This window comes from Thunnus thynnus, chromosome 6, assembly GCF_963924715.1.
Source record: "Thunnus thynnus chromosome 6, fThuThy2.1, whole genome shotgun sequence".
Classification (NCBI taxonomy): domain Eukaryota; kingdom Metazoa; phylum Chordata; class Actinopteri; order Scombriformes; family Scombridae; genus Thunnus; species Thunnus thynnus.
Window position 1 is genome coordinate 33993433 of NC_089522.1, and position 19195 is coordinate 34012627.

The following is a 19195-nucleotide window of genomic DNA, read 5'->3' on the forward strand; positions in this document are numbered from 1 at the left end:
CCTGGACACACATGCTGAGGTGGAAAATCAGTGGAGTTCCCCTTTAAATATTTTTGCATTGTTATAAATTATATATGCTGCTCAGCATAATGTACCATAATCACTTCCAAAGATTTAAATTTCAGTATGTTTTAATATAAATGTTCTTTGTGAATTGAGAAATAAAGTGGAGAGTAAACTGTACTTCTGCCACTCACAACCAGCAGATATTTCCTAACTTTAAACTCTGCTGTTAGTTTGACAAACGTCAATCAAAGAGGAGTGGGAAGATTTTCCGTCACTCTGTGTCTTCTAACTGTGCAATACCTCCGTCTGTCCGTCCTGTCTGTGCTGCAGATCCTGGAGAGGCTGAATAAGATGTGCAGCAGTGGAGTTTGGAAGAAGCAGCAGAGGTTGTTGAAGAATATGGGAGCTCATAAAGTCATGCTGGACCTGCTGCAGGTGTCCTACGACCAGGTAAGACCTGGACCTGAACAGATAAATTGAGCTTTGGCTGATCTGGAACTTGACTGATGGAGGTCAGCTGGTACTTTACCTGTTTAGACTGTTATGTCTTCAGAATATACAGTATTTAAAATCAATTTGTTACTGATAAGTTAGATACGTTTACGTTTTGTTCTGTATGTCTCTATGAAATCCTTTCATACAGACTGAATAAAGACTATGCACAGTAATTAAATTAACTTGAAGTTGACTGGAGGAAAGCAGCGTGCACAAGAAACTCTTCTGGCCCTGAATAAATGACTGTATCTGTTTCATAAAAGAGCAATCTACATATTTGACACAATTACTTTGATCAGCATCTCTTCCTTCTGGCTGTTTAGAAAACGTAACTAATGCTGTCTGTCTTAAATCTTGAATTTGCTCTAATTCTATTAAATGTTTTACTAAGTGGAGCTGAGCAGCGGCAGCTTGACGGTGGAGAAAGTTGTCACGTTACCGCAGTTCAGCAAACTTACAAGCTGTTTCCAATGTCAAAAATTTGCTCTGCAAAGTGTAGCACAGTAAAGAAAAATAAAATAAAACATATCTTTTCTCTCTGCAGAACGATGTGAAGATGCAGGAGATCATCAGGTACACTCACCTGTTCCTGCAGAAGTTCTGTATGGGGAACCAGGAGAACCAGGCTCTGCTGCACAAGAACCTCAATCTCTTCCTGAACCCCGGGGTACGCCGCTTTTTAGATGATAACTTTATCAAAGATCGTTATGGTTCAAGTTATCATTTTAGTCAATTATCAAGCTCAGACTTATCAGTAACATCAGCAGACAAAGTAACAACAGTTAATATCACTGTTGGTCCAGCGCTGACAGACTTTGTCGAGTAATAGATTGAACATCAACATTTGTGATTATCAATCGATAAATAAATAGATATATTATTTATTAAGAAAAAAGTCATAATAAACTGAATATCTTTTTGCATTTGAAGACATCACCACATCATTTTATAGACTACACACTAAATATAGTTATCAAAAAAACAAAAAACAAACATTTACTGTTTACAACTTCCAAACACAACAAAAGAGGGAATAAAACATTTCAAAACAGTAACATACATGATTAAATAAAATAAATAATGGCCTTAAAGAGACTAAAGGAGCTAAAACGGCCTGTTTCAGACAGAGGCTGAACTGAGGGGCTGCATAAAGGACCAGTAGAAGATAAACAAGGAGTTTTTAACTGGAAATCATGTGAAGATATTCCAGTAGAGCCCCAGAATATAAATATAGAGCTGGAAATGTGCAGCATACGTCCCCTTTAAAGATGTAAATCTAGATATCAATGAAGATGATTAGAAAGTGATTGCAAATCAAATAAATGCAGATTTATTCTTGTTTGTTCAATAAATATAAATTCAAAAAGGAAAAGTGTTGTAACATCCTATCAACTGTTCAAATACTAATAATCAACTAAAAGGACTCTTCTTACTTATACAACCACAGTAACAGTTGTTATTGATGGTGATCAATGATATTTAGTCCAATCAGACAGAACACTGCAGCTCTGACATTTAACAACATTTTACACTCAAAACAAGTTAGATAAATAGTTTTTATTCTCAAGTTTATGAGTCAAAGTGAAGAATTTTTACTTTTATCTTTCACTTAAGTCCAAAATTTTACATCAGTTTGATAAATATGAGCCCAGAGCTTGTGATAGGAACTTATTTTTGACATTTCACTGCACATGAATGCAGATTATTGAGAACCTTCCTCCTCTGTCTGTAGCTGCTGGAGGCAGAGACGGTGCAGCACATCTTCAGTAACAACTACCAGTTGTGCAGCGAGATCTCAGAGAGCGTCCTGCAGCACTTCATCCACTGCCTGGCCACGCACGGCCGCCACGTCCAGTACCTCAACTTCCTCCATACCATCATCAAGGCTGAGGGCAAATACGTGAAGAAGTGTCAGGACATGATCATGACCGAGGTGAGGATGAGGACGAAGAGGCTTCACCGTGTGCTGATTCTTCAAGAATCACCTAAATGTTTGTTTCCAGGTGACGTAGTAACGATCTCTCTCTGCAGTTAACTAACTCAGGCGAGGACGTCGTCGTCTTTTACAACGACAAGACCTCCTTCAACGTCATGCTGGACCTGATGGCGGAGAGCAGGGAGGGAGTCAGCGAGAGCAGCCCGCTCAGGTAACCATGGCAACCCTGTATCCTCATTGAAAAGACGCAGTCACACCAGCAGTTAGCGTTAGCACAAAGACACTCATGCAACCTTTTAAGTTAGAGGAAATTTGACATTTTATATTGTGATATTTAGATTTTTCTTTACTGGAAATGACAAACGATATAAATCTTCCTCCAGCCGTCTGCCACCTTATTCAGGTTTTTGTAGTGAAATGAGGAGGTATCACTTATTAGACTGATGACTGTCAGTCACACGTTAAAGGAGACGCTCAGGTGAAGCAGAGTTCTTTATCTGAATCTGTTTTTCACTGTGATGAAAAGGTAGGAGACCAGGAAATAAAGATCATAACATTTAGGTGAAGAAACAACATTGAAGCAAGAGATATAGCAGGTTTCCTGTATTTTTAATATATACATTTTTATTTTTACCTGTTAGGGTTTAAGTTTATTGAGAGCACAGAAGCTAAACTAGGAGATGCTTCAACACTGGAGAATGAGGTACAAAATAATTTATCAAGATAAGTTTTATCAAAGACTCCTGTTGTCCAGAGCTGGAGCAGATCTTGAACGTGTGCTCTGTAGGAGCCTCAGCCTGTCCAAACATACAAACAAATGCATATTAAACCAACCGTTTGAGCACTTGTCAGTGATGGCCTCGTCTTCCTCGTTCCTGATTGGGTAGGAGTTGAGTCGGGTGTTTGGACCCCGACATACTATCTGTACTTTCATGTAAAACACATTACCTGTAATGAAATGTGCTTTATAATATATATTCAGGTAGGTTGCTGATGCGGTCCTCTAAAGACAAAAATCATCCAAAAAATCCGTTTTAAGTCAGAATTGTCAATCAAAAGATCAAATTAGTACAAATTGCAGACGTACAGTAGATCAATAAACGTCCACAAAATCAGATATTTTCTCCAAAGTTGGAGTGTTTTGTTGAAGGACGTTTCCTCCTCCTGCAGGTATCACATCTCTCTGGTGGAGCTGTTAGCCGCCTGCGCAGAAGGGAAAAACGTTTACACGGAGATCAAATGTACGTCGCTGCTGCCGCTGGAGGACGTGGTCAGAGTGGTGACGCACGAGGACTGCATCACTGAGGTGAGCTTCTCTATGTAAAGTCACCAGTTATACCTATAAGTTTATTTATTTGCACAAATACCAAAAACCGTTAATGGATTGTGCAGGTGAGATTTTTAAAAACCCTCCAAAAAAGGTGAAAAAAAATTAATTGAAGTTTATCAAGAAATAAAGTAATAAATTGGGGGTGAACGGAGGCGTCCTGGTGGCCGAGTGGTGGAGCTTTGCTGCATGTCTTACCTGTCTGTCTACCTGTCTGTCTGTCTACCTGTCTGTCTACCTGTCTGTCTGTCTACCTGTCTGTCTACCTGTCTGTCTGTCTTACCTGTCTGTCTGTCTACCTGTCTGTCTACCTGTCTGTCTTACCTGTCTGTCTTACCTGTCTGTCTGTCTACCTGTCTGTCTTACCTGTCTGTCTGTCTTACCTGTCTGTCTACCTGTCTGTCTTACCTGTCTGTCTGTCTACCTGTCTGTCTACCTGTCTATCTCTCTCCAGGTGAAAATCGCCTATGTGAACTTTGTGAATCACTGCTACGTGGACACCGAGGTGGAAATGAAGGAAATCTACACGTCCAACCACATCTGGAAACTGTTTGAAGACTTCACAGTGGACATGGCTCGGGTAACAGGACTGAGCTGCTGCTTATGATTATTGGCACATCAGTTATTATACATAGAAACTCATTATTACTTAATCAGTCCCTGTCATTAATTGCACACACATAAACACACACACACACAGAGTTTGAAATGTTTTCTCCTCTGCAGGTTTGTAACAAACGAGAGAAGCGTCTTTCTGATCCCATCCTGGAGAAATACATCATCAACGTCGTCTTTGACACCATCAACGCCTTCTTCAGCTCCCCGTTCTCTGAAAACAGCACCTCTCTGCAGGTGAGGATCCACTCAGTTCAGCTAACACACTTACAGTGATGATGTCATTTTCACAGAGACGTTTTAGCTTAAAAAAAAATATCTCCTCACTCTTTTTATCATCAAAGATCAATAGAAAACATGAAGGTATCAGCTGCTCATGTTTATCCAAGCGTCTCATCAGCAGACTAATTACATCAACTATAGATAATTAACGTTAATGAAATGAAAAGTCAGTGTGTTCTCATTTTAATGTTTCTCTGCAGCTGCTGTATTCACACAAAGATTGTTTGTGAGTAAAGACGCGTCACTGCTGTACGACCACCAGTGGACTGTGTGTTCTTCTCCGTAGAAACGATCAGCTGATCACCTCACGTCACTTTTAAGAATCTCCCAGTTAAACTGATTCAGATCACACGTATTGATCATGTCTGAATCAGTCGGAGCTTCTTTTACAGCAAAAAAAGTGTTGACACTAAAATGTCTCTCTGTGTCTCCGTCAGACTCATCACACCATCGTCACTCATCTGCTTCAGTCATCGGTCAGACTGCTGGACTGTCCCTGGCTGCAGCAGCAACACAGAGGACAGGTGGAGACCTGCATCAAGACCCTGGCTATGACAGGTAACACACACACACACACACACACACACTGGTTCAACCCACTCAGATTATTGCTTCTTGCACAGGAGCTCACAGAAATACACTCATCTCTCTGTCACAATGAAGTCTGACCATTAATACAGTAACATATGCAAACTTTATCCACTGGGAAGCTGTAAACACGTCAGCAGAAAATATGAATCTCAGTTAGACTTAAGGCACCTTCACACTGTGCAACAATAACAATCATGTAAGCTTATTCCTATAATTAAATCATAGTTTGTTTAGTTTTATCAGTTTGTAAATGAGAGTAAAGACTCGTCATCAGCTGCTACTAGCATATCACATGATTCTGTACAGTAGAGTGAATTGAGTCGAGTTGCATTGTGGGTAATGTAGGCGATGTAAGACCAGATGTTTCTGGTTCTGCTGCATCAATCATTTTGATACTTTTTTAAACAACTGTCCATCGTGAGTCTGACAGTGTTCTAGGAGTATAATGATAATAATGATAAATCTGCCACCTCATGATCCTAGCATCAGAAAATAGTTGATAAGTTTTAATGTCTTCAGTCGTCTCGTTGTGTTTTATTACATTAATGTTTCATGGTTTTTTTTTTGTTTATGCTGCCTTGCTGCTAAAATCATTTCCTCTTATGAAACTATGAAGTCCTGAACTGACCGGATATATTTTCCTGACATTGTGTTACTTTAGCCGTCTACTGCCTGAATTGATAAAGCAAGATCCCGCCCTCTGGATCGAGTCTGACCACTAGATAAACGTCTCTCTCTCTCTCTCTCTCTCTCTCTGTGTTTAGCTAAGAGTCGTTCCATCTCTCTTCCTCTGGACCTGGAGGCTCAGATCAGCTCCGTGTTGTCCAGTTCTGCTCTCAACTCGCTGTCCCGCTCCAACCCCAACTACAAATCCTCGTCCCGCTCCTCCCGCCCCCTGGCTCCCAGCAACCCCTGGGACTACAAGAACATCATAGAGAAGCTACAGGTAAGTCCCACTGATGTCATTCATTATCTGTTTATGACATGAGTTACAGTTGTTCATTAATAAACATTAATATCTTCTTATAACTACATTATAGTGTTTTATAAACCATTTATTAACTGTTAATATAATGATTATAAATGCTAAATAGAAGTATTACCATTTAATCAGAGATGCAACTACTCATTATTTTCATTACTGATTAATCTGTTGATTATTTTCTCGATTAATTGATTAGTTGTTTGGTCCATAAAATGGTGATAAATGTGGATCAGTGTCTCCCAGAGTCCAAGATGATGTGCTTAAATATGTTGTTTCGTTCACAACCTAAAGATATTCAGTTTACTGTCATAGAGACTCAAGAAACTGGAAAATATTCACATTTGAGAAGCTGGAATCAGAGAATTTATTCTTAAAAGATAGTTCAAATAGTTGCCAATCAATGTAATAGTCGGCAACTAATTGATTAATCGACTTATCGTTGCAGCTCTGCATTTAATATTTAATACAAAGTCTGATCTGAAGTATTATACACATAAAAATCAGCCCAAATACGTCAGTAACATCAAATCTTGTCAGGCTGGCAGATCTCTAGTTACACCATGTAGAAGTAATGTCTGTGTGTGTGTGTGTGTGTGTGTGTGTGTGTGTGTGTGTGTGTGTGTCCAGGACATCATCAACACTCTGGAGGAGCGTCTGAAGCCTCTGGTGAACGCCGAGCTGTCGGTCCTGGTGGATGTTCTTCACCAGCCGGAGCTGCTGTTTCTGGAGGGAACCGACGCCCGACAGCGCTGCGAGTCCGGAGGCTTCATCTCCAAGTAATAAAAATAATAATAATAAACGTTATGTCTATAACAAGATTCATGCATAAAATGCTACACAAAGGATCTGTAACTATTGTGTCGATGGTTCATATATCTTATACTTTATACCACTAGGCTGCCATAAAGATAATACTAGTTTAGACTAATCATTCCTCCTGTTCATACTGACCATTAGAAGATCCCTTCATAATGACTTTACAATGGAAGTGTTTATCTGAAGCTAATATGAAGCTTCAGCGTCCAAATGAGTCAAATCAAGTAGATATCTTTCAACGTTACAGTCTTTTTAGTGCCAAAGTCCCTCTTTTTGTTACTATACTTCCACCTGCAGCTCAACAGGGAAACACTGTCCGAGGAAACACGGAGAGGGAATTTGATGCTAAAAAGACTGTAAATGTGTCAGATATCCACTTGATATGACTAACTCAGACTAATGAAGCTGAATAGAAGCTTCACACAGACTTTAAATGACTGTGTGGACACACTGTGGATTTTATCCTCCATCACTTCCATTGAAAGCACATTTGAAGGATCTGATAATATCCAGTATGAACAGGAGGAATGATTACAGCGAGGAAAACCAGTCGCCTCCCTTAGCTTTTCTATGGGAACCATCTGGGACTGTCTCACCCATATTGCCTAAATCTGCATAATAGTATCTGGTTTAATTGACCACTGGAGCTGTCGGGTTATTCAGTGATTTATGATTGTCGATGCAGAACATCTGCTAGTTGCTTGTGAGAATTTTTTCCAATTTTGTTTTGTTGTCAGCTGAGCTGTATGAAGAATAATTAGCTTGAACAAGTAACTGTGATACTGCTAGCTTGTCGGCTGCTGTCTGTATCCACCCAGCTAAAGATATTACCGTCTATTCCAACAGTCCTGCTGTAAATCCTTCATTCATGAAGGTAGTGCTCAGTTTTACTACTACTACTACTATTACTACCTACTTACAGCCCCCAAAAGAAAAGAGAATTCATACAGTGGGGAAATTCAAAGTTCTTCACATGAAAACAAAGATTAATACATTAATAAAATACAGGAAAAAGTTATGAATCGAGGAAAAAAACAATAACAACAACATAGAAATTCATGTATAAATTACAGAGAGGAAAACCTCTTTCACTGTGTGTGTGTGTGTGTGTGTGTGTGTGTGTGTGTGTGCAGGCTGATCCAACACACCAAGGCTCTGATGTCTGCAGAGGAGAAGTTGTGTATCAAGGTGCTGAGAACGCTGCAGGAGATGTTGATCAGGACTCTGGACTTTGATGAAAAGGTCAGTTAACAGATAACAAACTGACAAATTTTTTTTGTTTAGATTATGTTTATGGCTTTTTTATTGGACAGTTTGTCCGTTAAGATTCAACCAGAATGGTGTCGAATGTCTTAACCAGTGACTTCTGATGAAGCGTTTCTTCAGCAGCGAAAGCCTGTAAACCTCTGATACAGTGACCTGCTGCTCTTAACTGCAGGGAAATTAAAGTCCTATTATATATAAAAACCAAACTCTGTATTTATTGAGACTTTTAGACTTTTTTTAGATTTTTTGTCCAAAAATCAGCCTTGAATTTCCTTGAATTTGGTCATAAAAGGTCTTTTAAAGTTGTCTTTGTGTAGAATTTGTAAATTCCCAACGTTGCTGCACACTCTGTACTAATTTGACAGATGTTAGAATCACATAATAAATCATTTTTGTTTATGATCAAGGTAACAGTTCTGTCGTGTTGTTTCAGGGAATATCACTGCGGAAGGTTCTGCTGCAGAACTATCTCTTTCCAAACAAGAAGAACAACCCGAAGAACGACCTGGCTGAGCTCGGAGCTGCAGGTACGAATTCATGTATCCCAGAAGGACGAATTCAGTTCTACAGTCTACTCAGACCACAGAGCAGCAACATGTCAGAGACAACAGATCAGTACATTGGTGCCTTGTCCTGACACGGCTCAGAGACCTTTATCTACCTGGAACAAGGCCTTCATCTGAGACCGGCAGTTTTTCTTTTCATAATATGTCAGTAACCTTGTCAGTAGTGAGTAACCTAGTAGTAACATATCTTACAGATTTGACTCTGGTGTCTGGGACTTCTGTCATTTTAAATGGCTGATATTGTGGAAAACAAGAAAAGTGATGTTTGGGATGGATCAGGGTGATGCTGGAGCCTCCTGTGCTGTAGAATAACTCAGTTCTATCTCCACAGTCATTTTAAGTCATTTGAAATTTTGAAATTCGTGACTCAAGAGCAAGCGGTGTTCAGACGGTACTCGTTACTGCGTCGCACCAGAAAGTCAGATCAGATCAGCAGGAAGCTTCAGCGACACGCTGAGTGTTTAACTTCTGTAGTCGCATCACAGCCGGATGACGAGTAAAGCAGCACGCTGGAAGTGTTGCTGGTTGTTCAGCAGCAGCAGCAGTGGTTGTACGTGTGTGTGTGTGTGTTCAGCACGTTTTACAGCCGACTGTCTGCTGAACGAGACTCAGCTGCAGGATTTTCTGCTGTTTCATCTTCAATCTGTGGGTGAATTTAAAACTTTTTGTTCCTCAGCTAAAGGAATATAATATATCCGTGTTAAAGCTAAGCTAACGACCTCCGGCTACGTTTGAAAAACAGATTTTGACTTTGTGAGGAAACTTCAGACACGATCTCCCTGTCCTGAAACATCCTGTAGAGTCTCAGCTGAGCAGCAGCAGCTTCATTCAGGATCAGACTTCATATACTGTCTTACATCTGCAGCTGCAGACATTACAGCAGGTAAACATGCTGCTGCTGTCATTAGGTTGTATTCTGATTGGCCAATCAGAGTAGCTGCTCATTAATAATGCAGATTTTATATAAATAGCTTCAGAAGCAGCCTGAGAGGAATCTGGGCTGTAAGGAAAGACGGATTTAGAGAAATCGAAACAACTTTTGGTGATAAAATGTCACAGATATGTTTAAAAATAGACTCAGGATTCATTTTAAAAAAATGTCAATGTGTGTGTGTGTGTGTGTGTGTGTGTGTGTGTGTGTGTGTGTGTGTGTGTGTGTGTGTGCGTGGTGTCAGGCGGGGAGCAGGAGCGTGATTGGGCGGCGGTGGCGGCGGTTCAGTGCCGTCTGGACAGAGAAGGAGGAACGAAGCTGTTCACTGATCTGGTGATGAGCAGCAAGAACGACAAAATCTTCCTGGAGTGCATCCAGCTGGCCATCTGTCTGCTGGAGGGAGGCAACACTGAGATACAGGTCCGTCAACAAACACACGCAGGATCCAAATATTTCAAAGCTGATGTGAGGAAGTGTACGTTTTGGACGACAAAGTGAATAATGCTTTGATTAAAGATCAAATAAGCCAAAAATCAGAACATATGGTTTAATCAAAAATGAGTTTAGTACTGAAAAATATGAGAAATTTAATCTGCCTGAAAGGAAAAGATGTTATCTTACCATTATATTTGAAAACAGGTTAGTTATGTGAGATAAATAATACATTTCATTTGGTTTTGCCCTTTGTATCATTATCACAGAGAGAAATAAATATGATTACTTCCTAATGGAAGATGCTGAAATTATGAAAACTCTGTGAGTATTTGGATGAAACCTGGTCATTAAGAAGACATGGTTTATATAGATAGAGTTTATATTGTTTTGTGACTCCTCACATCTCAAAGATGTATGTCTGTTTGCTGTCATCTTAATTGTTTGGATGTTTTTGGGGGGGGGGGCCGCGATGTTTAAACGTCCCGTCTGTCTCCTGCAGAACTCTTTCTATAAGCTGATGATGGGGGACAACAAGTCGGAGAAGTTCTTCAAGGTTCTGCATGACAGGATGAAGGAAGCCCAGACGGACATAAAAGCTACGGTGTCCGTTAACGTGGGAGAGATGACGCACAAGGCCAACGAGAAGGAGCTGGAGAACGGTGACATCTTAAAATCCTACCTGTCAGATCAGATCGTTTATACATAGACAGTACGAGAGGTTTGAGCTGTGGACTAGTCAGATAACTCTTTTCTTCTTACTCCGTAAAGCTTCTGCAGCATTGGTACTTCCCGGTGCAGGAGGTCACCCGCTACTGGTCCCGGGTCAGTCCATCGCCCCGGTAACAGTCGCCTCCTCCATGCCAGCTCACCCTGTAGTGGAGCAGAGGGAGGTGGAGACGGAGATGGGACCAGCTGTTGCCATCATGAAGCCGATCCTGAGGTTCCTACAGCTGCTCTGTGAGAACCACAACCACGACCTACAGGTTGGTTAACTAACTAACCAGTCAGTGTAAGATGTTTTGTTTTTGCAGCTTATTTTGCACATTTTCAGTCTGTCTTCTCATAGTTGAATGTTTTGTATGAAGAAACCAGGATCTTAGCTTAGCTGTAACTACCCAAGTGTGTGAGAGAAGACCAGAATCTTTAGGGTAATTAACTAACCAGCTAACTAATTAGGATTTTAATTCTGTGTGAGTCACAATCAGGATCTTTAGACCTACTAACAATCTAACTGGCTGATTGACTAATTAACGGTTGTTAAGTGTATAAATCCAGTGCTCCTCCTTCTGTAGAAGTCATGTAACCAGTGTCCACCTCTAATGTTGGGAGTGTTTTCCTTTTCCAATAACTCTAACGGAGGCAGCAGCGCCACCTGTAATTTCTAAGAACTGCATATTTTATGTTCCCATCCCTGATCGCCGCTTTAAGCCTTCTTCAAGGTAGCAAAACATGCATTATGATAATATCTTATTGAAGAAATATATTTCTAAATAGAAGTAGGGAGTTTTAGGCTCCACACCAATACAGCCAGATGTTTTTAGCAGCATCTAGTGTCCATTAGAGAAACTGCAGCTGTCATTTATCTCTTTTGTTCCCAGAACTTCCTGCGCTGCCAGAACAATAAAACCAACTACAACCTGGTTTGTGAGACTCTTCAGTTCCTGGACATTATGTGTGGAAGCACCACCGGAGGTCTGGGCCTGCTGGGTCTCTACATCAACGAATCAAACGTCCACTTGATCACACAGACGCTGGAGACCCTCACCGAGTACTGCCAGGGCCCCTGCCAGGAGAACCAGGTGATCCATTAAGCTTTACATTAAGCTGCACACGCATAACTCCAATACAATTATTTATTCCAGCTTATAAAGATCAACGTTTCGGCAAACTGACATTTACACTCACTAGGACAAGTGTTTCAAATCAGAGCTCGAAGGACATAAAACTGGAGTCCATATAACATGTCCATATATCTAAAAACCAACAAGAACAAAGCAGAGAAATACAAGATAGAAATGAGAAAAACTCCAAACCGAACCGACATAAACCAATAAATATTCCAGCAGTGAGCGAGACAGTGACAACACCTGTTTCTTATTTTTATTCATGTTGTGCTTCCCTCCAACACACCTGTCACATGTTCAGGTGTGCAGAGACTTTTTACATTTTTTTTTAGGAAATACAGGATAGAAAAAAAATACATAAATAGAAAAAAAACTTAGTGCTTACATTTGAAATTGCATTAAATTTACAAAATAAAGGTTGATTTCTATTTCGATAAAAATGTAAATGCGAATAAAAAAACTTTCTAAATGTTTAAAAAGTGAAAGTGTGGAAAAGAAAAAAAAACATGTATCAGAAATGAAAAGGCAAAAATTATCTATATATACAATTATATTAAATAATATACACACTCACTGGCCACTTCATTAGATTATACAGCTGTGCCATGAATTCTACTTTTCAGTGCTTATAAATGTTTTTTCCACTAGAGGCAGTAAAATAATCACATTTCTGACAGCATATAATAATGATAATATAATAATCGTAAAAGTAGGCGGAGCTGTTTTTTGTCTGTAGGACGTCACCTGTTCTGTGGGTGAGTCGTCCGAGGCTCACTGGGAACGGATCTACTTTCTGTGAAGAACGTATTTTTTGTTTGTTGATCAGATATTTCCAGTGATTAAAGTCCACATGAAACTGTTACATCTTTAACAGTTTCCTGTTACCTGTATAACAATTATAACCTGGACTCCGAGCTGCAGCGCAGCTAACCACAGAACTTAACAGAGGCTAGGTTACCCATAATCCCCTTTGTGCTCCTCACTACGGGAGTCATGCTAGCCCAAAATACACAACAGGAAGAGCATTTCGAGAGTATCTAACTTCCACATTGTGACGTGTTTCTGAGTGAAACGTGACAGACAGGTTGAAAAGTTGGCGTCTCTTTGCCGCTACAAGTTGAAGATTGATTGACGGGTGGATGTCATGATCTTATTGGTTGAAACTGGTTGGTTCGAGCCTACGTAAGCACACGTCATATTTTGTTTTACTGGAAGAAATCATGATTGGATTTTGATACAAAGGAATTGATTTCTTTGTATTTTTTGTCATATATTATTAAATAGATGCTCAATATGAAATTCAAATACAAAATGTATCATGATAAAAATGATTAATGTACAGGGAGAACAGCAGTGATCCTAGAGCGGACCCCTGAGGAACCCCTTTATGATCCTTATTAATCCATTAATCCGGTGTGTGTTCCAGACCTGCATCGTGACCCACGAGTCCAACGGCATCGACATCATCACGGCTCTGATCCTGAACGACATCAGTCCGCTGTGTCGATACCAGATGGAGATGGTGCTCCAGCTGAAGGTGCGTTTGGTTTACCTGTCCATGTACGCACCTGTGACACAGTCTGACATACAGTTTGTCCTCATGCTGGGGTCAGACCGGCTGTTTGACCGCTGCTGATGTTGTCTTCCTGGTTGCCAGGACAACGCCTCCAAGCTGCTGTTGGCGCTGATGGAGAGTCGTCACGACAGCGAGAACGCAGAGAGAATCCTGTTCAACCTGCGACCTCGAGAGCTGGTCAGAGCATCGTTCCTTCATCTTCTTCGCTTTGTCTTTTCTTTCTCGTTATCATGGTCCAGTCCGTTAACTAGCAAAGTCTGCGGTTAACCCTGTCTTTTTGATCTCACAACATTAACACTTAGTTCAGTTGCCATGGGAACCAATGCTGCTGTTTATCTGCTAATATTCACACAACAGCAGTAGATGGAAACATGCATTAATTTGAATTCTCTTTTACGACTTCTTCTGATTTGGTTAAAGTTTGCCCACATCTGGATGGAAACCTGACTAATGTCCACTGGAAACTGAAATGAGAACAACTAAACCATGAATTTGTCTGCATTTTAGCAGAGGGTTGATCACAGAGGGCAGGAAAGGCTAGACTGGACCACATGACCCCTGTCTGTTTGTTATGAACTCCGCCTCTTCACGTGCACAAGCTCATAGTTGGATTGATAAACGCAGATATTTATACAGTGTTAATATTCTGTGTGCGCGTGTGTGTGTGTGTGTGTGTGTGCAGATGGAGGTGATAAAGAAGGCCTACTATCAGGAGAGCGAGTGTGAGGGGGTGGAGGTTTCTCCCCGTGAGGTGGGACATAACATCTACATCCTGGCTCAGCAGGTGATAAAAACACAAGCTCCTCATTGGCTGGCAAGGAGGTCCCACTCTCTCCTCCCAGTTACTCCCAGTTCTGTCATTCCTGTTTCTTGTAGTGTTGTAAATAAAGTCTGTTTTAATAATGATGTTTGTTTCCAGCTGGCCAGACACAACAAGATCCTGCAGAACCTCCTGAAACCTCCGAAGAAAAGTAAAGAGGGAGATGAGGGCATCTCCTCCATGGTAAACCTTGATTCAATCAATCAATCGATTAATAGGCTCATTTCAGATGATGATTGATCACCAGTGATCACTGTACAAAGCAGCCAGGTAGATTTTTCTTGCTGTAATCATTCCTCCTGTTCATACTGACCGTTAGTGTCAGCTGGTACTCCTGTGATTTACTGTAAGTATTCCTGCAGTAGTCTAACAGTAACGTCATGATGCTGTTTCTGTTTTTCTGTCCACAGTTGAACCTGAACAACCGTCCGCTGTCCCAGATGTTAAAGTCCTCAGCTCCAGCTGCTGTGGTGGAGCAGGACCCACTGGAGTACTACGACCAGCTGACGGCACAGATAGAGGTACGACTACTGCTGATACTACTGGATTCCCTCGCAATAATTGATTAGTATTGTGTCTTATCACATTGTCAGACGGTTTTTTTTTTTAAAAAAAAGGATGAAAATTGATGAAGCAGAATCAGAAGCATCATCGTTTTTATTCCACACATTCTTCTTCCCTGTTAAAACCTGGCGCCTACATCAGTGGTGGAAGTACTGCACTGAAGTGTAATTTTAAGTACAATTTGACAGCTTTAGTTACTTTTCAGATGCAGATTTGACACAATGGATAATATAACAAGCTTTTAAAATACAACACATTGTTAAAGATGAAACCAGTGGTTTCCAACCTTTTTGGCTTTTGACGTCTTACAAAAAGCAGTGTGTAGTCGGGGTCACATTTCACATGTCTATGAGTTGTTAACAGCTCCACCAAATAGTGATTTTTCCCTCTAAACTTCTCACATGCTTTCATTTCAATAAATGTTCAAATGATCCAATATTTCAGCAAAAATCAAAGATTAGAGAAAAAGTCCAAAAACTGAAAACAGATTTGTGTATCAGAACTTTGTTTTTTCTTCTTTCCTCTCCCATTAATCATCTCACCACCCCTCAGATTTATCTGCTGACCCTTTGGAGGGGCGCGACCCCTAGGTTGGGAACCACTGGACTAAACTAGCTAACTGTATATAAAGTAGTGTAAACTAGCTCCACCTCCAGCAGCTACAACAGTAACATGCTGCTCTAACACTGATGCTTCACTATTAATAATCTAATGATGTCATATATAATAATATATCAGTCAGAGCTGTTAAATCTCTCCGTGTGTCTGCAGATCGTGCGTGAGGACCGCAGCATGGAGCAGATCGTGTTTCCTGTTCACCCCATCTGCGAGTTCCTGACGGAGGAGTCCAAGTTCCGTGTTTTCAACACCACCGAGCAGGACGAGCAGGGGTCAAAGGTCACGCATTTCTTTGAGCAAACCTCCTTCCTGCATGGAGAGATGGAGTGGCAGAAGAAGCTGAGGAGTGAGAAAACACACACACGCACACACACACACACACACGCACACACACACACACACGCACACACACACACACACACACACACACATATTTCTATTTATATATACGCTTAAAATGCAAATAGTAACAAACAGTGTAAGTAACAGCAGACTGAGAGTGATGATGATTCATTCAGTAGTAGATCTGCTGTTGGTCATTGTGAAGAGAAAGTAATCAATCAATAATGAAAATATATATATTTTAGCATGGAGCCCTAAAGTGTGGATAATGGATGAATAATTATGACATCATAAGATGAATACATTGTGCAAAATATATTAATGAAACCATAACTTGTAAGATAATTTGATAAATCATTATTATTATATATACAGTACAATAAATCATATAACGTAAATGTTATTTCATTATGTTTATTTTAATAATAACAGTTTTTTTTTTGGGATTGGAGACATTTTTCTTTCAAAAGTCTGTTTTCATTTCATAATGTCACCACTTAAACTAGCTTAACAACTGCTACGCGGTCATTGTGAATCATCACACAGGAACACAGGAACTAACTTCTCCTTTCGCTTCTTTAGCTTAACAAGGCTGCACATCCATCTATCTAACTGGCTCCGCTTCCAAGATCCCCTCCAGACATGTTTTAAGATACATAAAATACCAATAAATTAAAAAGAAGTTCAATTACCTGGTTAAAAAGCCTTAAATGTTATATCTTCTTCTCCCTCATTAAAAAGCCCAGAATCTGTGAATATGCAAATATTTCTAAAGATTTCCTGCTGGACACCAGACGTCTCCTCCTTCACTGTAAAGTTCATTCTCAGTGTTTGTGCTCTGGAGGCTTCAAGTTTCCACATCACACTTGTATAAGTTGTATACTGGACCCTGATTGGCTCCAAACTAGTTGTGATGTCATAAAGCTCAGAGAAACTTTTCCTCCACAGAGAAGCTAAAGGAACAAGACGAAAAACATGTTGTTGAGTTGAGGAACTTTAATGTTGCCTGATTGCTAACAGCTGTGTGTGTGTGTGTGTGTGTGTGTGTGTGTGTGTGTGTGTGTGTGTGTGTGTGTTGCAGGTATGCCGGTGTTGTACTGGTTCTCCAGGAGGATGACTCTGTGGGGAACCATCTCCTTTAACCTGGCCGTCTTCGTCAACCTCATCATCGCCTTCTTCTACCCGTACGACTCAGGACAAGGTACTACTGCAGATACTACTAGTACTACTGATACTGAAGGTTAGCGTGTGTGTCCACCTGGTATCACAACAGACACAGAGATGCTGGAAACAGCAGCCAGAGCTGGTTGAGTCGAGACACACTCATAGCAGAGTCAACTTCAGTCAGTTCAACGTTTGCTGAAGTCGTAATTTAATACAAAAATAAAATTATACAAGAAATAAAGCTTGATGATGATCTCCTCCTCTCCTCCCCCCTTCTCTCCTCTTCCTCCTCTCCTCTTCCTCCTCTCCTCTCCTCTCCTCTCCTCCTCTCTCTCTGCAGGAGCGATAGACGACTCTCTGTTGTTGATGTTGTTCTGGATCCTGATGGGTCTCTCGGTGTTGGCGTTGTTCTCTCAGCGTTACGGCCTCCAGCCGCTGACTCTGGCTCTGATACTCAGATCCATCTACCACCTGGGCATCGGCAACACTCTCATACTGCTGGGCTCACTCAATGTAAGAAAAACTACATTACCCATCTACCACCTGGGCATGGGACGCACACTGATTAACCTCATGTGGCCCACCCGTTATTTTGTTTATTCTAGTCCTGGTTTTGAGTCTTAACTTCCTGTTGTTGCTGGTTATAGTAAATATAAAGCCTTGATTGCACCGGCTGCATCATGTTCCCGCTGTGACGCGGTTTTGTTCCGTCCTCCACACGGCGTCGTACCCCACCGGGAGCGTTTCAGAAGCGGAGTGTTTAAAAAGTTTCCTCCAACATGGCTGCCAAGGGAAACCAAAAAAGTCCTCGGAGATGTTGAATTTTCATTTCAGATAACCTGCTGTTCTGTGTTTTTCTGTTCACTTCCAGCTGATCAATAAGGTGGTCTTTGTGGTGAGTTTTGTGGGGAACAATGGGACGTTTATTATGGGATACAAAGCCATGGTGATGGATATGGAGTTCCTCTACCATCTTGGATACGTTCTCACCTCCACACTGGGTCTGTTTGTCCACGAGCTCTTCTACAGCATCCTGGTAAACAACAACTTCCTGTCTCTTACTTAGAAACAGGAAAAATAAAGGCTCCACATTCTGTTTAGCCTGTGAATGATTGGTTTTCTGTGTATTTGCCTGCTCGTGTGTCTCCAGCTGTTCGACCTGATCTACCGGGAGGAGACGCTGTTTAACGTGATAAAGAGCGTGACTCGTAACGGTCGCTCCATCCTGCTGACGGCGCTGCTCGCGCTCATCCTCGTCTACCTCTTCTCCATCGTCGGCTTCCTCTGCTTGAAGGAAGACTTCATCATGGAGGTCGACCCGCTGCCGCAGATCGCTGCAGGTAACCTCTCACCTTCAACCTTAAACATCTGTGTCTCATAGTGATGAAGCTCCTCTCGGCTCTCAGCTCATTGTTTATCTGTCCAGCTGCAACTTTATTGTTCTGGTTCATCCTCAGCGTCTCATAGCGTCGCCGCTGTGCACTACCTGCTCAGCACCAAACAGCAAACAGACACAGTTAGCTGTAGACTAGCTGGTGAACATAGTGGAGCATTTAGCAGCTAAAGAGCCTGATATTTCCCTCAGGAGTTGGTAGAGAGTAAAAACAGAGCTAAAAGAGAGTGAATATTGGACAGAAACACGACTCTACATGAATGATAATGTTGCTCCGTAACTGCTGGATGTGGAAATAAGCAACTGTTTGCTAACATGTTAGCCACAACTACTCTATAAGCTGACGATATGACAGAAGTCATGTTTAGAAACTATTCTGCTAAAATCAAGTGGACAAAAAAAAAAATCATTTCAACCAAACTGAAACTACAAAGGATCAAGAATAGAACCCTGAGGAACCCCACGATTAATTATTGACATTATTAATGTGATGATCATGTTGTAACTGCTGGATGTGGAAATAAACAACTGTTTGCTAACAAGTTCAACATGTCAACTTAAAAGCTGATGATGTGTCAGAGTTGTGTTCACTGCTTGTTTAATACTACTTGCTGCAATGATGG

At 40.9% G+C, this 19195-nt stretch overlaps 1 protein-coding gene across 1 annotated transcript in view; it reads left to right on the forward strand.

The window, feature by feature from the left end:
- itpr3 (inositol 1,4,5-trisphosphate receptor, type 3) overlaps nucleotides 1-19195 on the forward strand; it is an 81710-nt gene that overhangs the window by 56178 nt on the left and 6337 nt on the right. The window contains exons 29-54 of the mRNA XM_067593508.1: nucleotides 337-456; nucleotides 1046-1168; nucleotides 2234-2434; nucleotides 2533-2648; nucleotides 3608-3743; nucleotides 4219-4344; nucleotides 4491-4616; nucleotides 5099-5219; nucleotides 6017-6198; nucleotides 6865-7013; nucleotides 8187-8295; nucleotides 8753-8846; nucleotides 10061-10236; nucleotides 10751-10910; nucleotides 11020-11234; nucleotides 11850-12050; nucleotides 13522-13632; nucleotides 13753-13848; nucleotides 14354-14455; nucleotides 14591-14674; nucleotides 14902-15012; nucleotides 15827-16019; nucleotides 17097-17216; nucleotides 17520-17692; nucleotides 18051-18215; nucleotides 18330-18519. Coding sequence (XP_067449609.1) covers nucleotides 337-456; nucleotides 1046-1168; nucleotides 2234-2434; nucleotides 2533-2648; nucleotides 3608-3743; nucleotides 4219-4344; nucleotides 4491-4616; nucleotides 5099-5219; nucleotides 6017-6198; nucleotides 6865-7013; nucleotides 8187-8295; nucleotides 8753-8846; nucleotides 10061-10236; nucleotides 10751-10910; nucleotides 11020-11234; nucleotides 11850-12050; nucleotides 13522-13632; nucleotides 13753-13848; nucleotides 14354-14455; nucleotides 14591-14674; nucleotides 14902-15012; nucleotides 15827-16019; nucleotides 17097-17216; nucleotides 17520-17692; nucleotides 18051-18215; nucleotides 18330-18519 — 3700 coding nt within the window. The remainder of the gene's footprint in view (nucleotides 1-336; nucleotides 457-1045; nucleotides 1169-2233; nucleotides 2435-2532; nucleotides 2649-3607; nucleotides 3744-4218; nucleotides 4345-4490; nucleotides 4617-5098; nucleotides 5220-6016; nucleotides 6199-6864; nucleotides 7014-8186; nucleotides 8296-8752; nucleotides 8847-10060; nucleotides 10237-10750; nucleotides 10911-11019; nucleotides 11235-11849; nucleotides 12051-13521; nucleotides 13633-13752; nucleotides 13849-14353; nucleotides 14456-14590; nucleotides 14675-14901; nucleotides 15013-15826; nucleotides 16020-17096; nucleotides 17217-17519; nucleotides 17693-18050; nucleotides 18216-18329; nucleotides 18520-19195) is intronic.